Below are 17,027 nucleotides of genomic sequence, written 5' to 3'. Positions count from 1 at the left end.
ACAATATTTGAGATATTATAATCTAATATAATCATCATGTTAAATATTACGAATAATAACATTGTGTTCCCATTAAAACGATTATCTGATTTGTATTACGCGATACCGATACAAATACATTGCACGAAGATTGATAATATTGTTGTAAACATTCTTATTTAAACACCGTTGAAATAAAATTAACCCTGGTACTCTTATACAGATTATTGAAGAGGGTGATTGACGTGACGTCATTTTAGGTCATTTCGCGTACGTTCAAGAACAAGACGAGAATACAAATAAGATACTAATAAAGCCTAACACAGTATTTTAAGATTCAACTCAAGAATTAAAAAAAAACTCTACATCACTCATTTGATAAAGCAATGTAAAACTGGCTGATTAAAAATGCATTGTCATTCTTCGGTTGTAAAGCTATAATTCAATGTAATTTTAAATTATCATATTGTATGTATAACTTTCAATACAAACGAACACAATCGTAAGTCAGAATCCACTATTATTATTTGTTTCGATTAATATCCTCACATTAAGCAGATAAGTTTAAATTTCACCAACACAATTTAAATCATATTATTATAATTACTATAGAAAACAACAAACATCGGAACAAAATTGGCCAGTCACAAAACAATGTTATAAATAATACACTATTATTACGATCCTAACGAGGTTGATAGAATTCAGAGCTTTCTGTTTCTATCCTCGTATTATTCAGGTTAGTTTAAATTACATACTCTTCCAATGCAAGGACATTTTAGATTGTCTGTAAATAAATTGTAACTGATATTTCATCTGATTTTCGCAAATAAGTTAACTTGTTATATTATTCTTTATATCCTATTTAATGGTGTAATGTATACTAAAAGTATTTTCCATATTTAAGTAGTGATACTGTATTTTACGTTACAATTTTATCACTACATTTTTCATATTTAAGTAGAGATACCGTATATAATTTATGTTTTAATCTATCTGTGTTTCCCAAAATTTAAGAAGTAATAGTCGTTTTTTATATCTTTAAAGGTTAAAGGTAAGAATGTGACTGTTCCACGTGGTGCTTTAAATTCTAAAGAAGAACTGATTAAATCCTAGCTACATCATACCTTTTGGTACGGCTTGAAGGGCATTCTTTTTCGATAAACTCTGTTGCTTAATTTTTTCTTTCTGCAATTCATCTTCTATTTCACGTAAAATATTCTCAGCTATGATAAGTTCTTCTTCTTCTGCTTCTTCTTCGACGGTCTGTGTGTTTATGTCACCTTAAGAAAACAATCATGATGTTATTAAAACCAAACTGTTAATATAACAGCTACCGAACCTCTGGCAGTTAAAACTATACTGACACACAAACGGTAATATGCATAATTATTATTATTAAGAAAGACTGTTGAAGCTATGAGACCTGGTGAGCGATTACTCGTTCCTATCCAAACAGTGCGTTTGAACCCCCCACCCCTTGACCCCGGTTTAGCGGATACGTTGCCGTGCTAAATTGTGTCTGCTATGAGGAAGTTACCGTGAAACAACAAGGCCATATACATGGCTGCAGTCGCGTGCTCAAGTTAGTGTTTACCGACCAACCGACCGATATAGTGAGCTGTATAGTCACGTTGCACGCGACTAAAAATTATATTTTCGATCAAACATCAATCTACACATTTATCATAACAACAAGTAAGATAAATAAATACACAGCCTGGACATATAATTTCCCAGGGCTTAACTTACTCCTGATCTGAGCTTATCTTTCCCTACCTTATAAATGCTGTTTCAGAACTAATTAAAAACTAACCGCGATACCTGAAAATACGTTTTACCACGAACATATTTCAATTAATAATTCTAAGATCTAAAATTACAACTTAATATCATCATCATTTCCCGTGTTTCAAAATTAGAATTACCGGAAGCACGAGTCGTAAAACATCACTTTGGACATCATGCCCTTAAAGGATGTTAGGCTATATTATTCTATGAACACTTGTAGAGGCGAGTCGCGTGGCCAAGAACAATTAACTGTATCATAGATTTAAATAGATTATAGATTCTACATAAACCAATCGATATCATATTTTTATAGAAATCTATAACAATGCATTATTCACAAAGAAAGAAATGTCTACAAAAAAGAATGCTAAAACTTCTATAATAATTATATAAATAAGATATTTATATTAGAAAATAAATTTGTTCAAACTTCTATTGAAGTTATATGCAGTAAGAGACATTCTCAAGAAAATTTATAGAAATATTCTTTAGAAAATATATAATTTGTTGTACATGTAGTTTCTTTCTGTAAAAAACAGAAGATACAAAAGGCAAGAAAAGACAAAACGTTGGTTGTTAGTTTTAATTACAGTTAGCCTAACTCCAATTGATTTGAATATTGAATTTTAATAAATAAATAATTTGCCACCTTCTACAGTGCCATCGGTTCACTGGTCTAAAGATGAGCATTCTATTATATATTTATTTAAAAAAAACCTTTGGCATAATAGATTTTATTGCGGAACTGGTTGTAACTACTTATCAAGGTTTATTGAATGTGGACAGGACTTTGGCAGCTTTCAACGATTTTATGGGAGCACTTTCTTTCCCCAGAGCATAGATTTGGCGCATTTCGATATTTATTTGTATACAAAACGTTCGAAAATCAGACAATGCATTACATACGTCACTTATCGTACTTAATTCACAAGATAACTTAACGCTACTTACCTTCTTCATCTTCATTTAGGCCTACTAAAATATCGTTTCTGGTTTGTTCATTTCCATCTTCATCATTTTCTAAATATGTCATCATTATTTCGTTTAAGATATCTTCATCAAGTTCAACGTTGTTGTTATCTACAATTATTGTTAAATATAAAATCATGGTTATACACAATGAAATGCCAACACAATGGAATGGATAGTAAACCTAACAGTATGCCCACAGTAAACAAGGAAGAAGTCGCGGTGGAATGTCACAGAAAAAGAGGCTGTCGCATCACCGAGAGGAAACGTCTAACATGTCGTAACTATACATTGTGATGAATAAAACTGAAAAAGTGGAGCATTTATACATTTGTATATTTACGAGAAAATATCTTTCTTCTTCGGAAATCCGCAAAGTACATATTTTTAGTTTTCCTTAACTTTTTGTTCATTTACTGAACCATGTTTCATACAATACATGTACAGTACAAAACACATTTCATAAAAATACAATTACAAAAAAAATATATAAAAATTGAAATTATTCTATACAATTCATAATAACTATAACATTATTTAATTTGTAAAATATTAAAAAATACAACATTTCAATAAATACATAAAGGTTAACAATTTAAAGCATGTATGTACAATTAAAAAAAATATTAAATAAAAGATAATAATCAGAAAACTAGTTTCCTAGAAATATCATGGCATGTAGGATCGATATGCTTTATGGAACTTAGCCAAATTGTTTTTCAGGAAAGGTCCATGTCACCTTTGCTTGTATCAGTTTAATCAATGTCTGAGGCAACAATTTTAATTCTATTCTCATCTTTAATAATTGTGTATTCTGAGTCCAGGAAAACATTTCACTTCTAATTATTTCAAGATAATAGACCTAACATGTTTCAATTGAGAGACAGACTTGGATATGTATATATTCAATAAATATCTATGTTAAAACAGGGAAGAGTAAAATTCAGTACTTTCAATCTTGCATTGTTATAATTAGCAGCTTTCGTGTTACCACTATCAAGAGATTGATTGTTATCTTATATATTGGAAATAACTGCAATCTCATTGCATTGAATTACGTTATTTAAATAGATATCATTTCGTGGGTATACAGGAAAGTATAGGCCTTTCTTCAAATATTTTCTTGTTGGGTACAAATAAACTTGCTGTAAAAATATTGAATATGTTCCAATCCAACAAAATTTGAAGACCACTTTTCAGAGTAGTGACAAACGAGTTACACCTTAAAGATGTATTGTTCCCCAAAAACATGAAAATGAAGATTAATAAAAACTATGAAACTATATTCTAAATAGCTGTTAGTGTTATAGAAGTCCATCGAATAATTATTATTTATAGGGCCAGCTGAAAATGGTTACTATTTCCTAACTGTTTTAACTTATGGTCAAATTTAGAAAAAGACATTATACGTAGGCCTAAGATGCATTCTGTTCATTTGCTTACCGATTGGTGTCTCGGGCCTAAGAGGTATTCCGTTCCTTTGCTTACCGATTGGTGTCTCTTCTTCGTTTTCCATTTGTTGTTGCAAGAAACGTTCATAATTTCCCATCTCTTCATTGTAGTCAAATGAAACGGTAGGACTTTCATCTTCAGTGTAATAATTGTCTAAATTATCAGTTTCATCTATAAAGTAAAGAAATGATTGAATTAACAGAAATGTTAAAAATATTTGTAAAAATCTTGAATATTATAATATATTTAAAATATCCAAGGGTATAACACCCAATGCTTTGCTCTTTTATAACAATTACAAATAAATAAACAAAAAAAGTGTATTTTATTGTATGGTAGTATACCTAAGTAAAACATGATAATTACTATTATCACATATTGGCACTTTTAAAAAACAGAAGCATATATAGCATATTATGTGTACGATGTTCTTTTGTTAAAATATCAATATCAAACGAAAATAAACGTTGTTATTGCTATGTGCAATACAATAACTCGATGTTACAATTCAATGTTTATTACTCAATAAAAAAATCTCATAAAAAGACCTTAAGAAAGTTGTATATTAAATTCAGTTTACGTTATTACTGACTTCTATTTACACTGCCTGTTTTATGAGCTTAATAACGAGTTTTTAGTAGATCTCAACACTATAGAAAATTTTGATTAAATTATGTGCATTATGGGATTGCCCGAACGTAAACATGATTAAAATTACACTTGCTGGCACTCTGACTTGTAAGAGAATATGACATGGATGGACAGTTGGAATTTGGTTGAAAGCACCCGGATTTTGTAAAGTACCTCCCCATAATGGCATTACTGTATAATGTCCAGTAATAGGCGAATTCTGTAAATCATATGTATTACGTTCAGGATTAGGTTAGTCTTATGGCCTATGCTACAAGCGTCACATGTACTCCTTATATTTTATGTAAACATTGTTCTTAGAAAAATTTGCACATGATTATAGAAACAGTACAGAGAATCAACTTTACGATACACTTTTTATTTTGTCTAAGCTTTCTTCTTACGATGCAAAGTTTTGCTTGTATATTTTCAATGTGATGTCGGTAACTCTAAATGCCCATTATTTATACTAGGAAGATATCTACGATAAATAGATAAACATACATTTTCTTGCATAAATCAAAAGAAATTAGAACAGTTTTCATTCGATAGGATAACCATTTTGATTAAAATTATATGTGTTAACATCTAATGACATGACGTCATAATCAATAAGAACAATAAAGTTGTAGTATCGTCGCGGTATTATTGCTCTTACTAATCATGACGTCATTTGATTGGACTTGTGAAATTATTATTCTCATCAAAGGCAGCATAAATAGTTATCCTATAATTCTAGGATGATAACATTTTCGATTTCTTTTGTTTTATGTTTAAAATGCATATTTATCTAATTATCGTCGATCGTTATCGTCTTAGTATAAATGGACCCTATCTCTCCCCCTAGGTTCCATATCTACGGACGTAGGCGATCATGTTCTGCCACAATTTTTTGTTTCTTGCTTTCGTTAACAGTTCCACTCCTTGATGTTTTACACACTTTTCTGTTAGCCATAATTTAGCATGGTTTGTTTGTTTTAAATAAAGTGATGTATAAAAAGAGTTAAAAGTGCCACAGAGAAAAAAATAAACTATCGAATGTCAATCTCTTACCATCATTAATTAGTGCATTATCTATGTCGTCTATGATTTCTTTAGTAATGATATCAGCAATTATATCATCTACTAACTCGCCTTCAGAAGAGATTGAATCTTCCAGATCAAGATCAGCAGATTCAAGATCAGATACCTCATCGTCAGAATTTAATTGATCATTCATTAGCATCTCTACCGGTTCTATATCTGCAGTTTCTCGTTGGTTTCCAAAATTAAATCTTGGGTCATAAATAGGCATGGTTTTTGGATAACCTCCCATTGTTCTTGAGGGAAAGCCTTCAGATGCCATTCGGGATCCAGGCAGTGATGGAAGGTCGACGCCTTTGTCACTTAGATGTTTCTTTAGAAAATCTAATGCATCTTGTAAATCGGCTTTTTTGTTTGCTCGAGCGCGCCATGGACCAGCGGATACCATAGAAACGGGTAAAATTGCGCCGACGATGGTCACGAGAAGCAGCCTAGTCATTGTCAACTCCATAGTGATAAAGTTCTACACGACCAAACCTGGAAAAATAAAATATTATATATGAGACATTCTGGTATACAATTCTCTTTTAGTAGTCAAATACTATCAATAAATTAGAAACTAGTTCGTTGTAATTAAACATAACATTATCATGACATGGGAAATATCATTGTATAATGGAAAATGGAGTTTCTGGGAATTGTTTGATCACAACATTATCACAACATTAATTTAAAATATTTAAAACGTATCTGGGGCAGTTTGCCACAGGGAAAAAACATAGAAAGCAAGACAATTAAATACTGATTCGGTCTGCATAACTATTGGCCATGGGGTGGATCAGTACATACTTTACTTTAGGCTACTTGGTTGTTTAAAATCATGATTTCATTTCTTATAATACATCATCTGTGAGTTATGGGATCTGCTCTAGTTTGTACATAAATTGAAGCCCTAGAACACATCGCGTGTCGTTATTAACACACGCGAAGATTTGGTATTATTAATCTTGCATTAGCATACGTCTAATTAAACTTCACTCATAACACTTCCTTCGTAATTATCTTCTATTCACTAACATCAATATTGGAGAAAAAAATACCCGAAGAATTACGTCATGATATATTTTGAATGCCTGGATCAATGTGTGCTGTGCTTTGTATAGTCAAGCGTTAAGCTCAACGTCTGAGTGTGAAACCTGCTCTAAAGATAACCAGGCCCTGGAAAATAATTGATTCATTTACTTACACTATTGCAATAATGTATTTTTGGCATTCTATTCTACATAAAACTATCTGAGACTCAATAAAAGGCAATGAATGGAAAACCAGTGGACCTTAAAGAACTTTCGAAAAGAGTAGGGGATCCAAATTTCATCAGTTTCCAGTTTAAGCTTAAGGACAAGAAATTGCGTTTACCTTTAGTTTGAACAATCCTATAAACTAGAGGTAATTTTCAATTCTTTGTATTTTTAAGTGAGAATAGGGAATATGTAAACGATTGTATTTACACCACTGACTACTGACGCTCTACTTTAAGCGTAATGACGATCCCGTTTACCCATTAATCTTACACAGTCATTATAAAACCAAGGCGTCTGTGTCTTTAATAACAAAGTAATAAATCTAACATTGTAATATAGCAAAAACGTATAAGTGGTGATAATATCAAAGATGTATTACGTCCTGAAAACGGCCACACAATTAAATTAAATATTAAAACCACCTTAATGAAATATCAAAGAAGAACGTAGTATCAATGGGCCTATAGTATTCGCAAGCATAGGTGTGGCAACACAAATTAAATACCCCAAAATATACACTGGAATAATGGTACACATATGTAATGCAATAATGAAACAATTTTCTTTGGGTAAATTATCTGATTGATGTAGTATGTAATTTCTAATTTTCACAGTTTGCCTCATCTGTATTGTCTCTAAATTAATATTCAGTATATCACCGAGCGGTTTGTTGATTAATCAAACAAGTCGTGTATTTAAACCCGTGGTTGAATCATGGTTGAATTATCATGTAAATGACATCGATAATTTTAAGTTATCGTACAGGTATAATATTATGCTAGAACTACTTAGCAATATGGAAAGTATCAATGTTGTATATCAAATACAGTCTATTATCTATCAATGAATAAAGTTTGGATGATTATAAAGTATAAAATGCATCAATCGATAATTCTTCAATTGATTACATTTCTTATTCAGTTTTCCAACAATAACGCCAGCCAACTATACTGTTAATACGATATAGTTTGGAACAGATATAATTAAAATAGACAATTTTCAACAACGATAAATTAAAACGCAAAATACAATATAATATGAAATCCATCAACATAAACTAAGATACATGTCAACGGTCAGATGCATCAATACGCATGTGAAATGTGGATGCTTATATTACTTTCTTACTTTGATTCCTGTCAAATAAGCAGCCCTAGCTGCACTGTATGAGTTACCTACAGAAAACATATACAAACGAAGCCAATTGGAAACTCAACAAATGAAAAAAACAGAGAGAGCAAAAGGCAAGAAAATATTGATTATTTTGATGCATTAAAGACAAAAATAACTCAACATTTTAATAAAGTATTTGTGACGCCACCAATATATTGATTTTTATGAAAATAGGCATGTTCTGTAAGTATATTATACATACGAACTCTCAACAATTCTGGACGATCATTTAAAAATGGTGGAAGTAAGTAATAAATGAATTGCTTAGTGGACATTATGCAGTAATTTCTCAGATTGTCTACCAAATGGATAATAACTATAACCTGCATACTCAATTACGTTTCTGTCAAATAAATTAATACTGCATGCATGTTCAGTAGGAGTTTTTAACTTTGTGTAGGCATATAAAATCATTTTTATTCCTAAGCTGTTAAATGAATAGCGTATAGTTTTCTAGATATTACTAAAGTTAAGTGCTTTTTTCGCAGGTTAATCTCGTAAACTAAATGGGAAAATATATTATATGCCGATGAATGTTGACAGCATTATTATCATAGTAATACGTAGGCCTTGTTCTTGGTTGTACACACAGGCGTTCGAACCTCCCCACACTTATTATTCCATCATATTATTTTTAAACTGTTTACTAAATAATGACACAGGTATCTATTCTCTCAAACATAATACTATCTAGGCCTATTATACTACAGCTGAGGAGAAAAAAAGCCTGTACGGTTGTTTGCTATTGCACGCTGCTCCATAACACAGGGTATCAAACTGACTGGAATTATACTTCGCAGATTCCAAACTACATGGACGGTATGTACGATTAAGAAAACGTAACATAGAACCTTTAATTGTCAAGAGATCATCATGATTAAAATAGCATGACCATCGTCATATTTTCTATCCATATCGCCATCACAACCATCATCGTCACTGTAACCATCAACATCATACCAATTATCCAAAGATTCTCATCAAAATCAACAGCATAATTCGCAATACTACTATAAAAACAAGGACATAGATGGCTGCATTCGCGTGCTCAAATTTGAGTTAGTACCGACCAACCGACCGACATAGTGAGCTGTAGAGTCGCGTTGCACGCGAATAAAAACTTACTAAGTTACAACATAGCTAGGTGTAATAAAATAAACTGGGCCGCTGAACAGTGTAAAATGACCAATAAGTAAAATGCAATAATATGCAACTGTTCCTTCTTAGGAAAGTTGAGAAGTTTTGAGTCAATATTGATAACCTGCTCTTCTCAGCAGTTCTAAAAACTGTACGTCATCGCTTTCAGCTGTGTTGTTTGGTACAGGAAATGTATAATAAAAGATCCAATGTATTTTGAAGAAATAATATAGTAAAACAAACTGGTATGCCGACTTATTCGATGAAGAAATATGGCATGAAATATTAGAAAATATAAAAATACATTAATAATAATATTAACTATCATGAGGTGCCATCTGGAAGAAACCATCTGTATAAATCTGTTGAGAGATACGAATGTATGCCTTACTCGATTGAGTTCCACTACTAATATACAAGTTATAAAATAAAAAATAAATCATATAATTTTGTTAGAAACTATAACGCTCGCACATTTCAAAAGGAAAGCAATGGAAATGATATTATTGATACATAACAAAAGCAACACATCGTGAGAAACATCATCTTACATATTGTTTTAGAATGAAGATTCAACGTCTGAGTATATACTTGTCATTTATACTACAGATGATCTTAACACATTTTTTTGCCGTTTTGATCAACATGATTTTTCAAAAGAGATAGATGATTTAAAGGAACAATTAAATAAGGAAAAGGAGGTGAGTAGACAAATCGAAATAAATGAAGGAGAGGTTCGATCGAGTTTTAAGAAAGTTAAAATAAATAAGGCGACAGGGCCAGACTATGTTCCAAATCGGGTTCTAAAGTCATGCTGTGATCAACTGTCAGGAGTTTTCTGCGATATTTTTAATACATCCATGGAATGTGGAAAAATTCCAAAGATCTGGAACACTTCAGAAATTAGACCGATTCCGAAAATAAAATATCCAGTAACCCAAAACGATCACCGACCAGTCACAATCACTTCAAATGTTATGAAGTGTTTTGAACGCATTATTTTGAATCGTAAACTTGACGAAGAGGGCGTATCGATTGATCCTACTCAATTTGCCTACCGACCCAAGAGAGGAACTGATGACGCTATTATTCTTTTCTTGCACAATATTTTTCAGCATATTGACACTAGGAATACGTTTGTCAGGGCACTCTTCGTTGACTTTTCGAGCGCTTTTAATTGTTTACAACCGCATTTGTTGATTAGAAAATTACGAGGGATGGATATTAATCCCAACCTTTCACTTCTGACCATGGACTTTCTGCAACAGAGACCTCAATACGTTCGCATGGACGGCAACGTTTCCAGCACAACGCTTTGCAATACGGGAGCACCACAAGGATGCGTCCTTTCGCCGTTTTTGTTTTCACTATATACTTCCGACTATGAAACGTTAGGCAGTACAACCTCAATGATAAAATACGCGGATGATACTGTAATCTCCGGTTATCTTCGTGGAGCAGATGCGTCACCGTACACAAATGAGGTTGACAAATTTGTGGACTGGTGTACAAACTACCTACAACTAAATAAAAACAAAACTAAAGAAATAGTATTTGATACAAGACGTAAAATGTTTGGACATGATAAGTTAATTATTAAAGGTGTAGACATAGATCAAGTAGACGAACAAAAATACTTAGGAACCACTATTGACAAAGGTCTCAAATTTAATACTCAAATAAATACCGTGTTTAAAAAAGCAAATCAGAGGCTATATTTCTTAAGAAAACTAAAACTATATAAAATTGATAATACTATATTAACGTTATTCTATAGGGCTATAGTGCAAAGTGTTTTAACTATTAGTTTAATATCGTTGTTTTTTGGTCTTACAAATGAGAACAAAGAAAAATTAGAACGAGTCAGGAAGCGTGCAGGCAAAATTATTGGCTCTGACCTACCAACTATTCAACAAACATATGAAAAAAGAGTATTACATAAAGTTAACATGATTATGAATGACCACACACACCCACTAAATAAGTACTATGTTTTAAACAGATCGGGTATCAGGCTACGTCCACTAAGAGGAGATCATGATCGTCTTCGAAATTCATTTGTTCCAAATTCTTGCCATTTATATAACGCAACTATTAAAAGATAGATTGATTATGTAATTTGTATGTATCTGTATGTCTGTATATAATACTGCTAATATATTTTATATTTTATATGTTACGATATATATTTTTTATATTCTTGTCCTTTTGATGTTTTATTCGTTTTTTTATGAGATCTTGTATTTTTGTATTCATGACTTTTTATATATTTTTAATTAATTGTTTTGAGAGCTTGTTAACGAAACGAATTTCCTTTTGGACCAATACATTTCTGTATTCTGTATTCTGTATTTGTTGGTTAATTTCGTGTCACGTGTCGTTCGTTATTAGTTATATTGCACGGTAAACGTTCTATTTAATGGTTCTATCACATGTCAGCTTTTAGTTTAAATTACTTTTTTTGAAAATCGATTAATTAGGAAAACACATTCTATATCGGAAGATTATACTCATCCCATGCATAATGTATTTGAGATGTTACGTAGAGGTAGACGTTACCCGGTTCATCAACTCTAATACAAAAAGATTTCGTAATTTATTTAGTCATGTCAGCTGCCATTTGGGCACTGAATGTTTGTTAGTATACTGTATGAGAGTGATGTGGCACTTTGTAATTGTTTAATTTATCTGTTTTTGTATCTCAGAGCAAACATACTTTCTATGTAAATTTTATATGCAAGTGACAATACATAGAAGTAATTTTCCACTGATGAATGCACTGAATGAATGAATGAAACTGTAGTGGTGAAACGAATAAAACACGTAGTGAATGTTTTTATTCGTTGAATAGAGAGAATATTAATTATTCATGAAAGCCTAGCTGTTTTATTTTAACAGTCATTATTAAAACTCATGACACTATTCACCCTATTCAACTGATAAACATTCATTATTTGTATTTGTATTTGTAAACACATGCTAAAATCAAGTAAAAATACTGTATGTAGCCTAATACACAGACCTCCGTTAATAGATTTAGTTGTCAAATATACCTAATATCATAACTTATAATAAAAGCTACTCTGCATTCGATGCCCCTACTTAGCATCGCTAGCAGATATCTTAGTTATTTTCTTAAGTACTCTAAACGTCCGTTACTTGGAAATTGTAAAAATAGAATTAGCACGTGACTTATTTGTCACGAAATGCGTAAATTGAATGGCGTAATTCGCCTATTGTGGTTGAAACCTCGAAAATTACACAACGCAACATCTGTATGGTCTGTTTCTGTTGATGAATACAGTAATTATATACAATGCATAAGACATTTTTAATCCTTTTAACTAGAAAAAAATGTTAATTTGAATGTGAATTTGAATTAATGACTTTCCTTGATTCATCAGTATTTTGTCCAGCGTTTTTAACTGGTCAGAAGCGTAAAAATCACGTAATAAGTGCATTATGGGATGAGAAACTTACTCATAACAAATGCATGAATAGATTTAAAACACGTTTTTATATGTAAAAGAAAATGGGATCTATTTAGAATTAAAACAAATCACAATTTTAACTAAATTTAGGAATTGGAATAACGCCTGATTTTCATCCACTGGTTGTAATGCAAAGAAAAATACGTAGCAAATCAAACGCAGTAATGTTCAATTCGCGCGAATAAATTCGATTAGTATAACACATTGTAATGGAGTCTCAAATCTTAATTCTCTTATGAAAATCGTGAACGGAAACGTATAATGCAAACACTTTTTCCATTTTAAGAATTACATCTGAATTTCCTACAACTTATTGTTGGTAACTATACGCCAAACTGTATACTTCACACGTTCAAAACGGATATTGTCTACACTGACGAAATAATAATATTTGTATTATGCTTAGAATCACACCGACACTGAATTAAGTGTATCTGTCTTAAATACAACTGATTTTTAAAAGGATAGTTTAGAAGACAGTTTATTTATTATGATTACTTTGAAGATTGATATGACATGGATATATCAAATTTACTTTGCTTCATCAATCCAGGTCTCTGTTTAAACAATCAAACTAGTTCGATTTGCCTAAATATGGTAGTAATTTTTCCAAATATGGTAGTGATATGACATCATCATGTCCATATATGGGCATAACGTTTGATAGTGTAGACAGAGATTTAGAGAACTAAACACGAATCGCCATTTCTTTATAACCATGGCAACACATAATACACATTTTATAACAGAACATCATTACCGAGCGCTATTACAAAATGAATTCTGCTAATGAGATTTACAATATTTTATAATTACTACATTACATTGTATTTCTCTCAATCTAAAAATAATATTGATCTGTTTGGGAACAAACACTAATGAAGCGAGATAGGCCTAAGGAAATTATTTATAATATGTCTTTCTTATAAAAATGATTTCTTAAGTTGTCAACTTGTTGTATTTACTGTTTCCAGCTTTGAGTGAGGTATTGAAGCACAATGTGATTCAATTTAACATTTCCTTTCTTAAACAAAACAATGGCACTGCATAGGTTCCGTCTAATCTCTATTTCTTTAATGAGTAGTCCTAACGATTCAATAACTTCAACAGTTAAAGATGTATTGTCCCCCAAAAATATGAAAATGAAGATTAATATAAAACAAGGCCATATACATGGCGGCAGTCGCGTGCTCAAATTTGAGTTAGTGTTTACCGACCGACCAACCAACCAACCGACCGACCGACCATCCGACCGACCGACCAACCGACCGACATAGTGAGCTGTAGAGTCGCGTTGAGTAAGCTATTTCAGAGTTTCAATAATAACGTAGAAAACAAATACTGTTTTCACTTATAAAAAGAGAAATAAACACCCCTTTTTATGAGTACAATATGCCTTCAAACGATGTAAAATAACATTGAAAAACGAGGATTTATGGAATCGTTTTGAATTTATTCTGCATTTCTATTTCAAGAGGCTTTTGAAAAATTCTTCAGAACTACATTACTATAATAACATTTACATTACATTACACTACAAAAATAAATAAAATAAAGTAATACAGTTTATAGTCGAATTTTCACTGCCAATCGTATTTATTTTGTTCTTGCACAGCTGTAATCTAAATTTTACAAATATTGCCTTTGGTGGTCCATACAAGGGTTTAACTACGGCCGTTTTCTAAACATAATTGTAATTATGTAAAATGTTATCAAAGCTCTTTATGAGAAAATAAAACGTTCAATTCATTATACTGTATGTAAACTGTTTTAATAGTGTAATCTATGCGACATGTAACAAAATATGACGGACGTTGTTAGATTAAATGACGTCATATCAGTTCCCACAGATTTTTAAAGAAGCTATTTGGATCTTCAATGTCTATTTTTGGTAATATCTTTTTGAAATGATGCGTTGATGAATTAGGTTTGTATTTACAATATAACTTGCTGTGACAACAGCTGGTATTTTTCAATGTAAATAACTAAAAATAACGCTTCTTTAAGAAATTTAATGACAAAATAACAAGATCAACAAAGTAGACACATCAACTACACAAACACAAATAGCACAACAGTTGTGGAAACTATATCGCTTTAAAGCACACTTGAGTGTATCATTGATTTGTTGATTGGACATTACGTTCCCTGCATTACAGTATTTGGGTCCACCCATACGATTTGTACATTGTGCGATCATGTTTTCTTTCGAAAAAAAATGCGTTTGTGCAACGCGAACGTTTTCGAAAACCAACCTGTAGGCATATTGTAACAACTCTATTCCCAGGCCACATTCTCAGAGCGCCGTATGTAATATTGTATGCCCATAATGCCCAGACATTTTCACACTAGTAATTGTGTTTGAAAAATGATATTTACTGTTTTGTAATGACTCGTTAAATAGCCACGTACATCTTATGAAAATATTCTATCAATTCCACTCATCAATGTCCCTTGTCTTATAATGCATGGGGATAGACCAGTGTATGACAAAATGTGATCACCGCTTTAAGCTCTGTCTACACTATCAAACTACTGTAGTTGGACAAATGTGTGATTTGCCAAATACATTATTTATATGACGTCATCCTGTCCATATATTAGCACATATTTAAAGTTTTATAGTGTAGACAAAGCTTTAATTTGCTTCATCCGAATAACCCATCCCATGGAATCTGAAAATACGTTATTTATGTTATCTGAATATTCTAGAATATGTTAGTATGTTCACGAATAATAAACACCTAATATGCAGCAAGTAGACTTGATACTGAGGTTAATCTGCTGAAGGTTTTAGTGTTAATATTATCACTAACTTATGGCATGTTGTGTGGAAGATATGAATGCAATATCTTATTTGTATGGGATAGAGTACGTGATTGGAATAAACCTGCAACAATGAAATTAAACAGAATCGACAAGACTTAATAATTCTACAAGGTTGTTATTGTTTAATCCATTGTTAAAATAAAGAAATACCAATAACGCATGCGTCAGAATTAATTATTAGAAAAAACTCAAACATTAATTAAGTGGACTTGGTTACCATGGGAGATAATTAATAAATCTGACATGATCTTAAGTATTGACTCAGGTCTGGTTTCCCAATCAAAGTACAAAAAATAATAGAAGTTAACGTGTATTTGACGTGAAGCCAGTTATTATTAATTAATACTCAACTAATGCGCATGTAACACACATCGTAAAATAACCATTGCATGAGGATATCATAAAATATGCATAGACAACACACTGTTTTGCTGTTAAATGAAATGTACTTGAAAATAAGAACCAAAAGCCAGCAGCCTCCAAGTTAATAGATCAATAGTAGAGAGTTATCAAAATATACCGAGTTCAGTAGCCGTAATTCATTAAACATCATACCACACCTTCGAGTTTGATAGACAGGAGTCGAAAAGTCATGGTGCCCCCATTGTAAGAAATACAAAACAACAAATAAATAAACAAAATCGACCACAATAAAAAAACAAAACTGTTAAAAGTGTAGAATATTTATTTGTTACTGCAATAAAAATGTATTGACCTGATAACAAACAACTTAAACGAATATACGATCTAATTTACCGACTTTCCCAATCATAACAAATGCACGCCTACATCCGGGAGTACCAAACTTTCCTCCGACTTATGACGTAGGCATAGTGTAAAGTAACAATTTGCCAGCTATAATAAGACGTAAAAGGAAGACAGTAATACATAAAAACATCTGATCTGAAAAAGCAGACGTTCGATAAACACGATGTTTGTTCTGAAGGTAAAATTACAGGTATACATTAGTACATAGACGGGATGTTATTTCAGTCGATGGGTTGTTTAAGTTTATTTTTTATGTTACCAATTTATGTCTGTAGATATGTTCATGTTTCTGTTTTAATGCGATAATATAGTAGACCGAATGATATAAAAAAATGCTTAGATTATTCATCAAAATATGTCCAATAAGATCTTTAATACAATAATAATTTCCAAGCATACATGGTTGACAGAACAGACGCGGATGAATACTTACAGTTTCTATGGCCTCCTGGATTCATGAACAATTTTTTGAGATAATATCGTT

At 31.7% G+C, this 17,027-nt stretch overlaps 1 protein-coding gene across 4 annotated transcripts in view; it reads right to left on the bottom strand.

Moving 5' to 3' along the window:
- The window catches only part of LOC144843216 (uncharacterized), a 30,817-nt gene that overhangs the window by 11,174 nt on the left and 2,616 nt on the right, over positions 1 to 17,027 (bottom strand). For 2 of the 4 annotated variants that reach the window (XM_078700000.1, XM_078700002.1), the window contains exons 2-5: positions 5,875 to 6,381; positions 4,183 to 4,362; positions 2,722 to 2,850; positions 1,107 to 1,262 (exon numbers count right to left, since the gene is read on the bottom strand). In XM_078700000.1, the coding sequence (XP_078556126.1) occupies positions 1,107 to 1,262; positions 2,722 to 2,850; positions 4,183 to 4,362; positions 5,875 to 6,355 (946 nt within the window). In that variant the 5' untranslated portion in view covers positions 6,356 to 6,381. Of the gene's footprint in view, positions 1 to 1,106; positions 1,263 to 2,721; positions 2,851 to 4,182; positions 4,363 to 5,874; positions 6,382 to 8,273; positions 8,344 to 17,027 lie in introns of those variants that run through there. The other 2 variants (XM_078700001.1, XM_078700003.1) reach the window with 2 other exon arrangements.

The sequence above is a fragment of the Antedon bifida genome, chromosome 5, assembly GCF_963402885.1.
Source record: "Antedon bifida chromosome 5, ecAntBifi1.1, whole genome shotgun sequence".
In the NCBI taxonomy this organism is placed as follows: domain Eukaryota; kingdom Metazoa; phylum Echinodermata; class Crinoidea; order Comatulida; family Antedonidae; genus Antedon; species Antedon bifida.
This window is presented reverse-complemented; position numbering and strand designations above follow the sequence as displayed.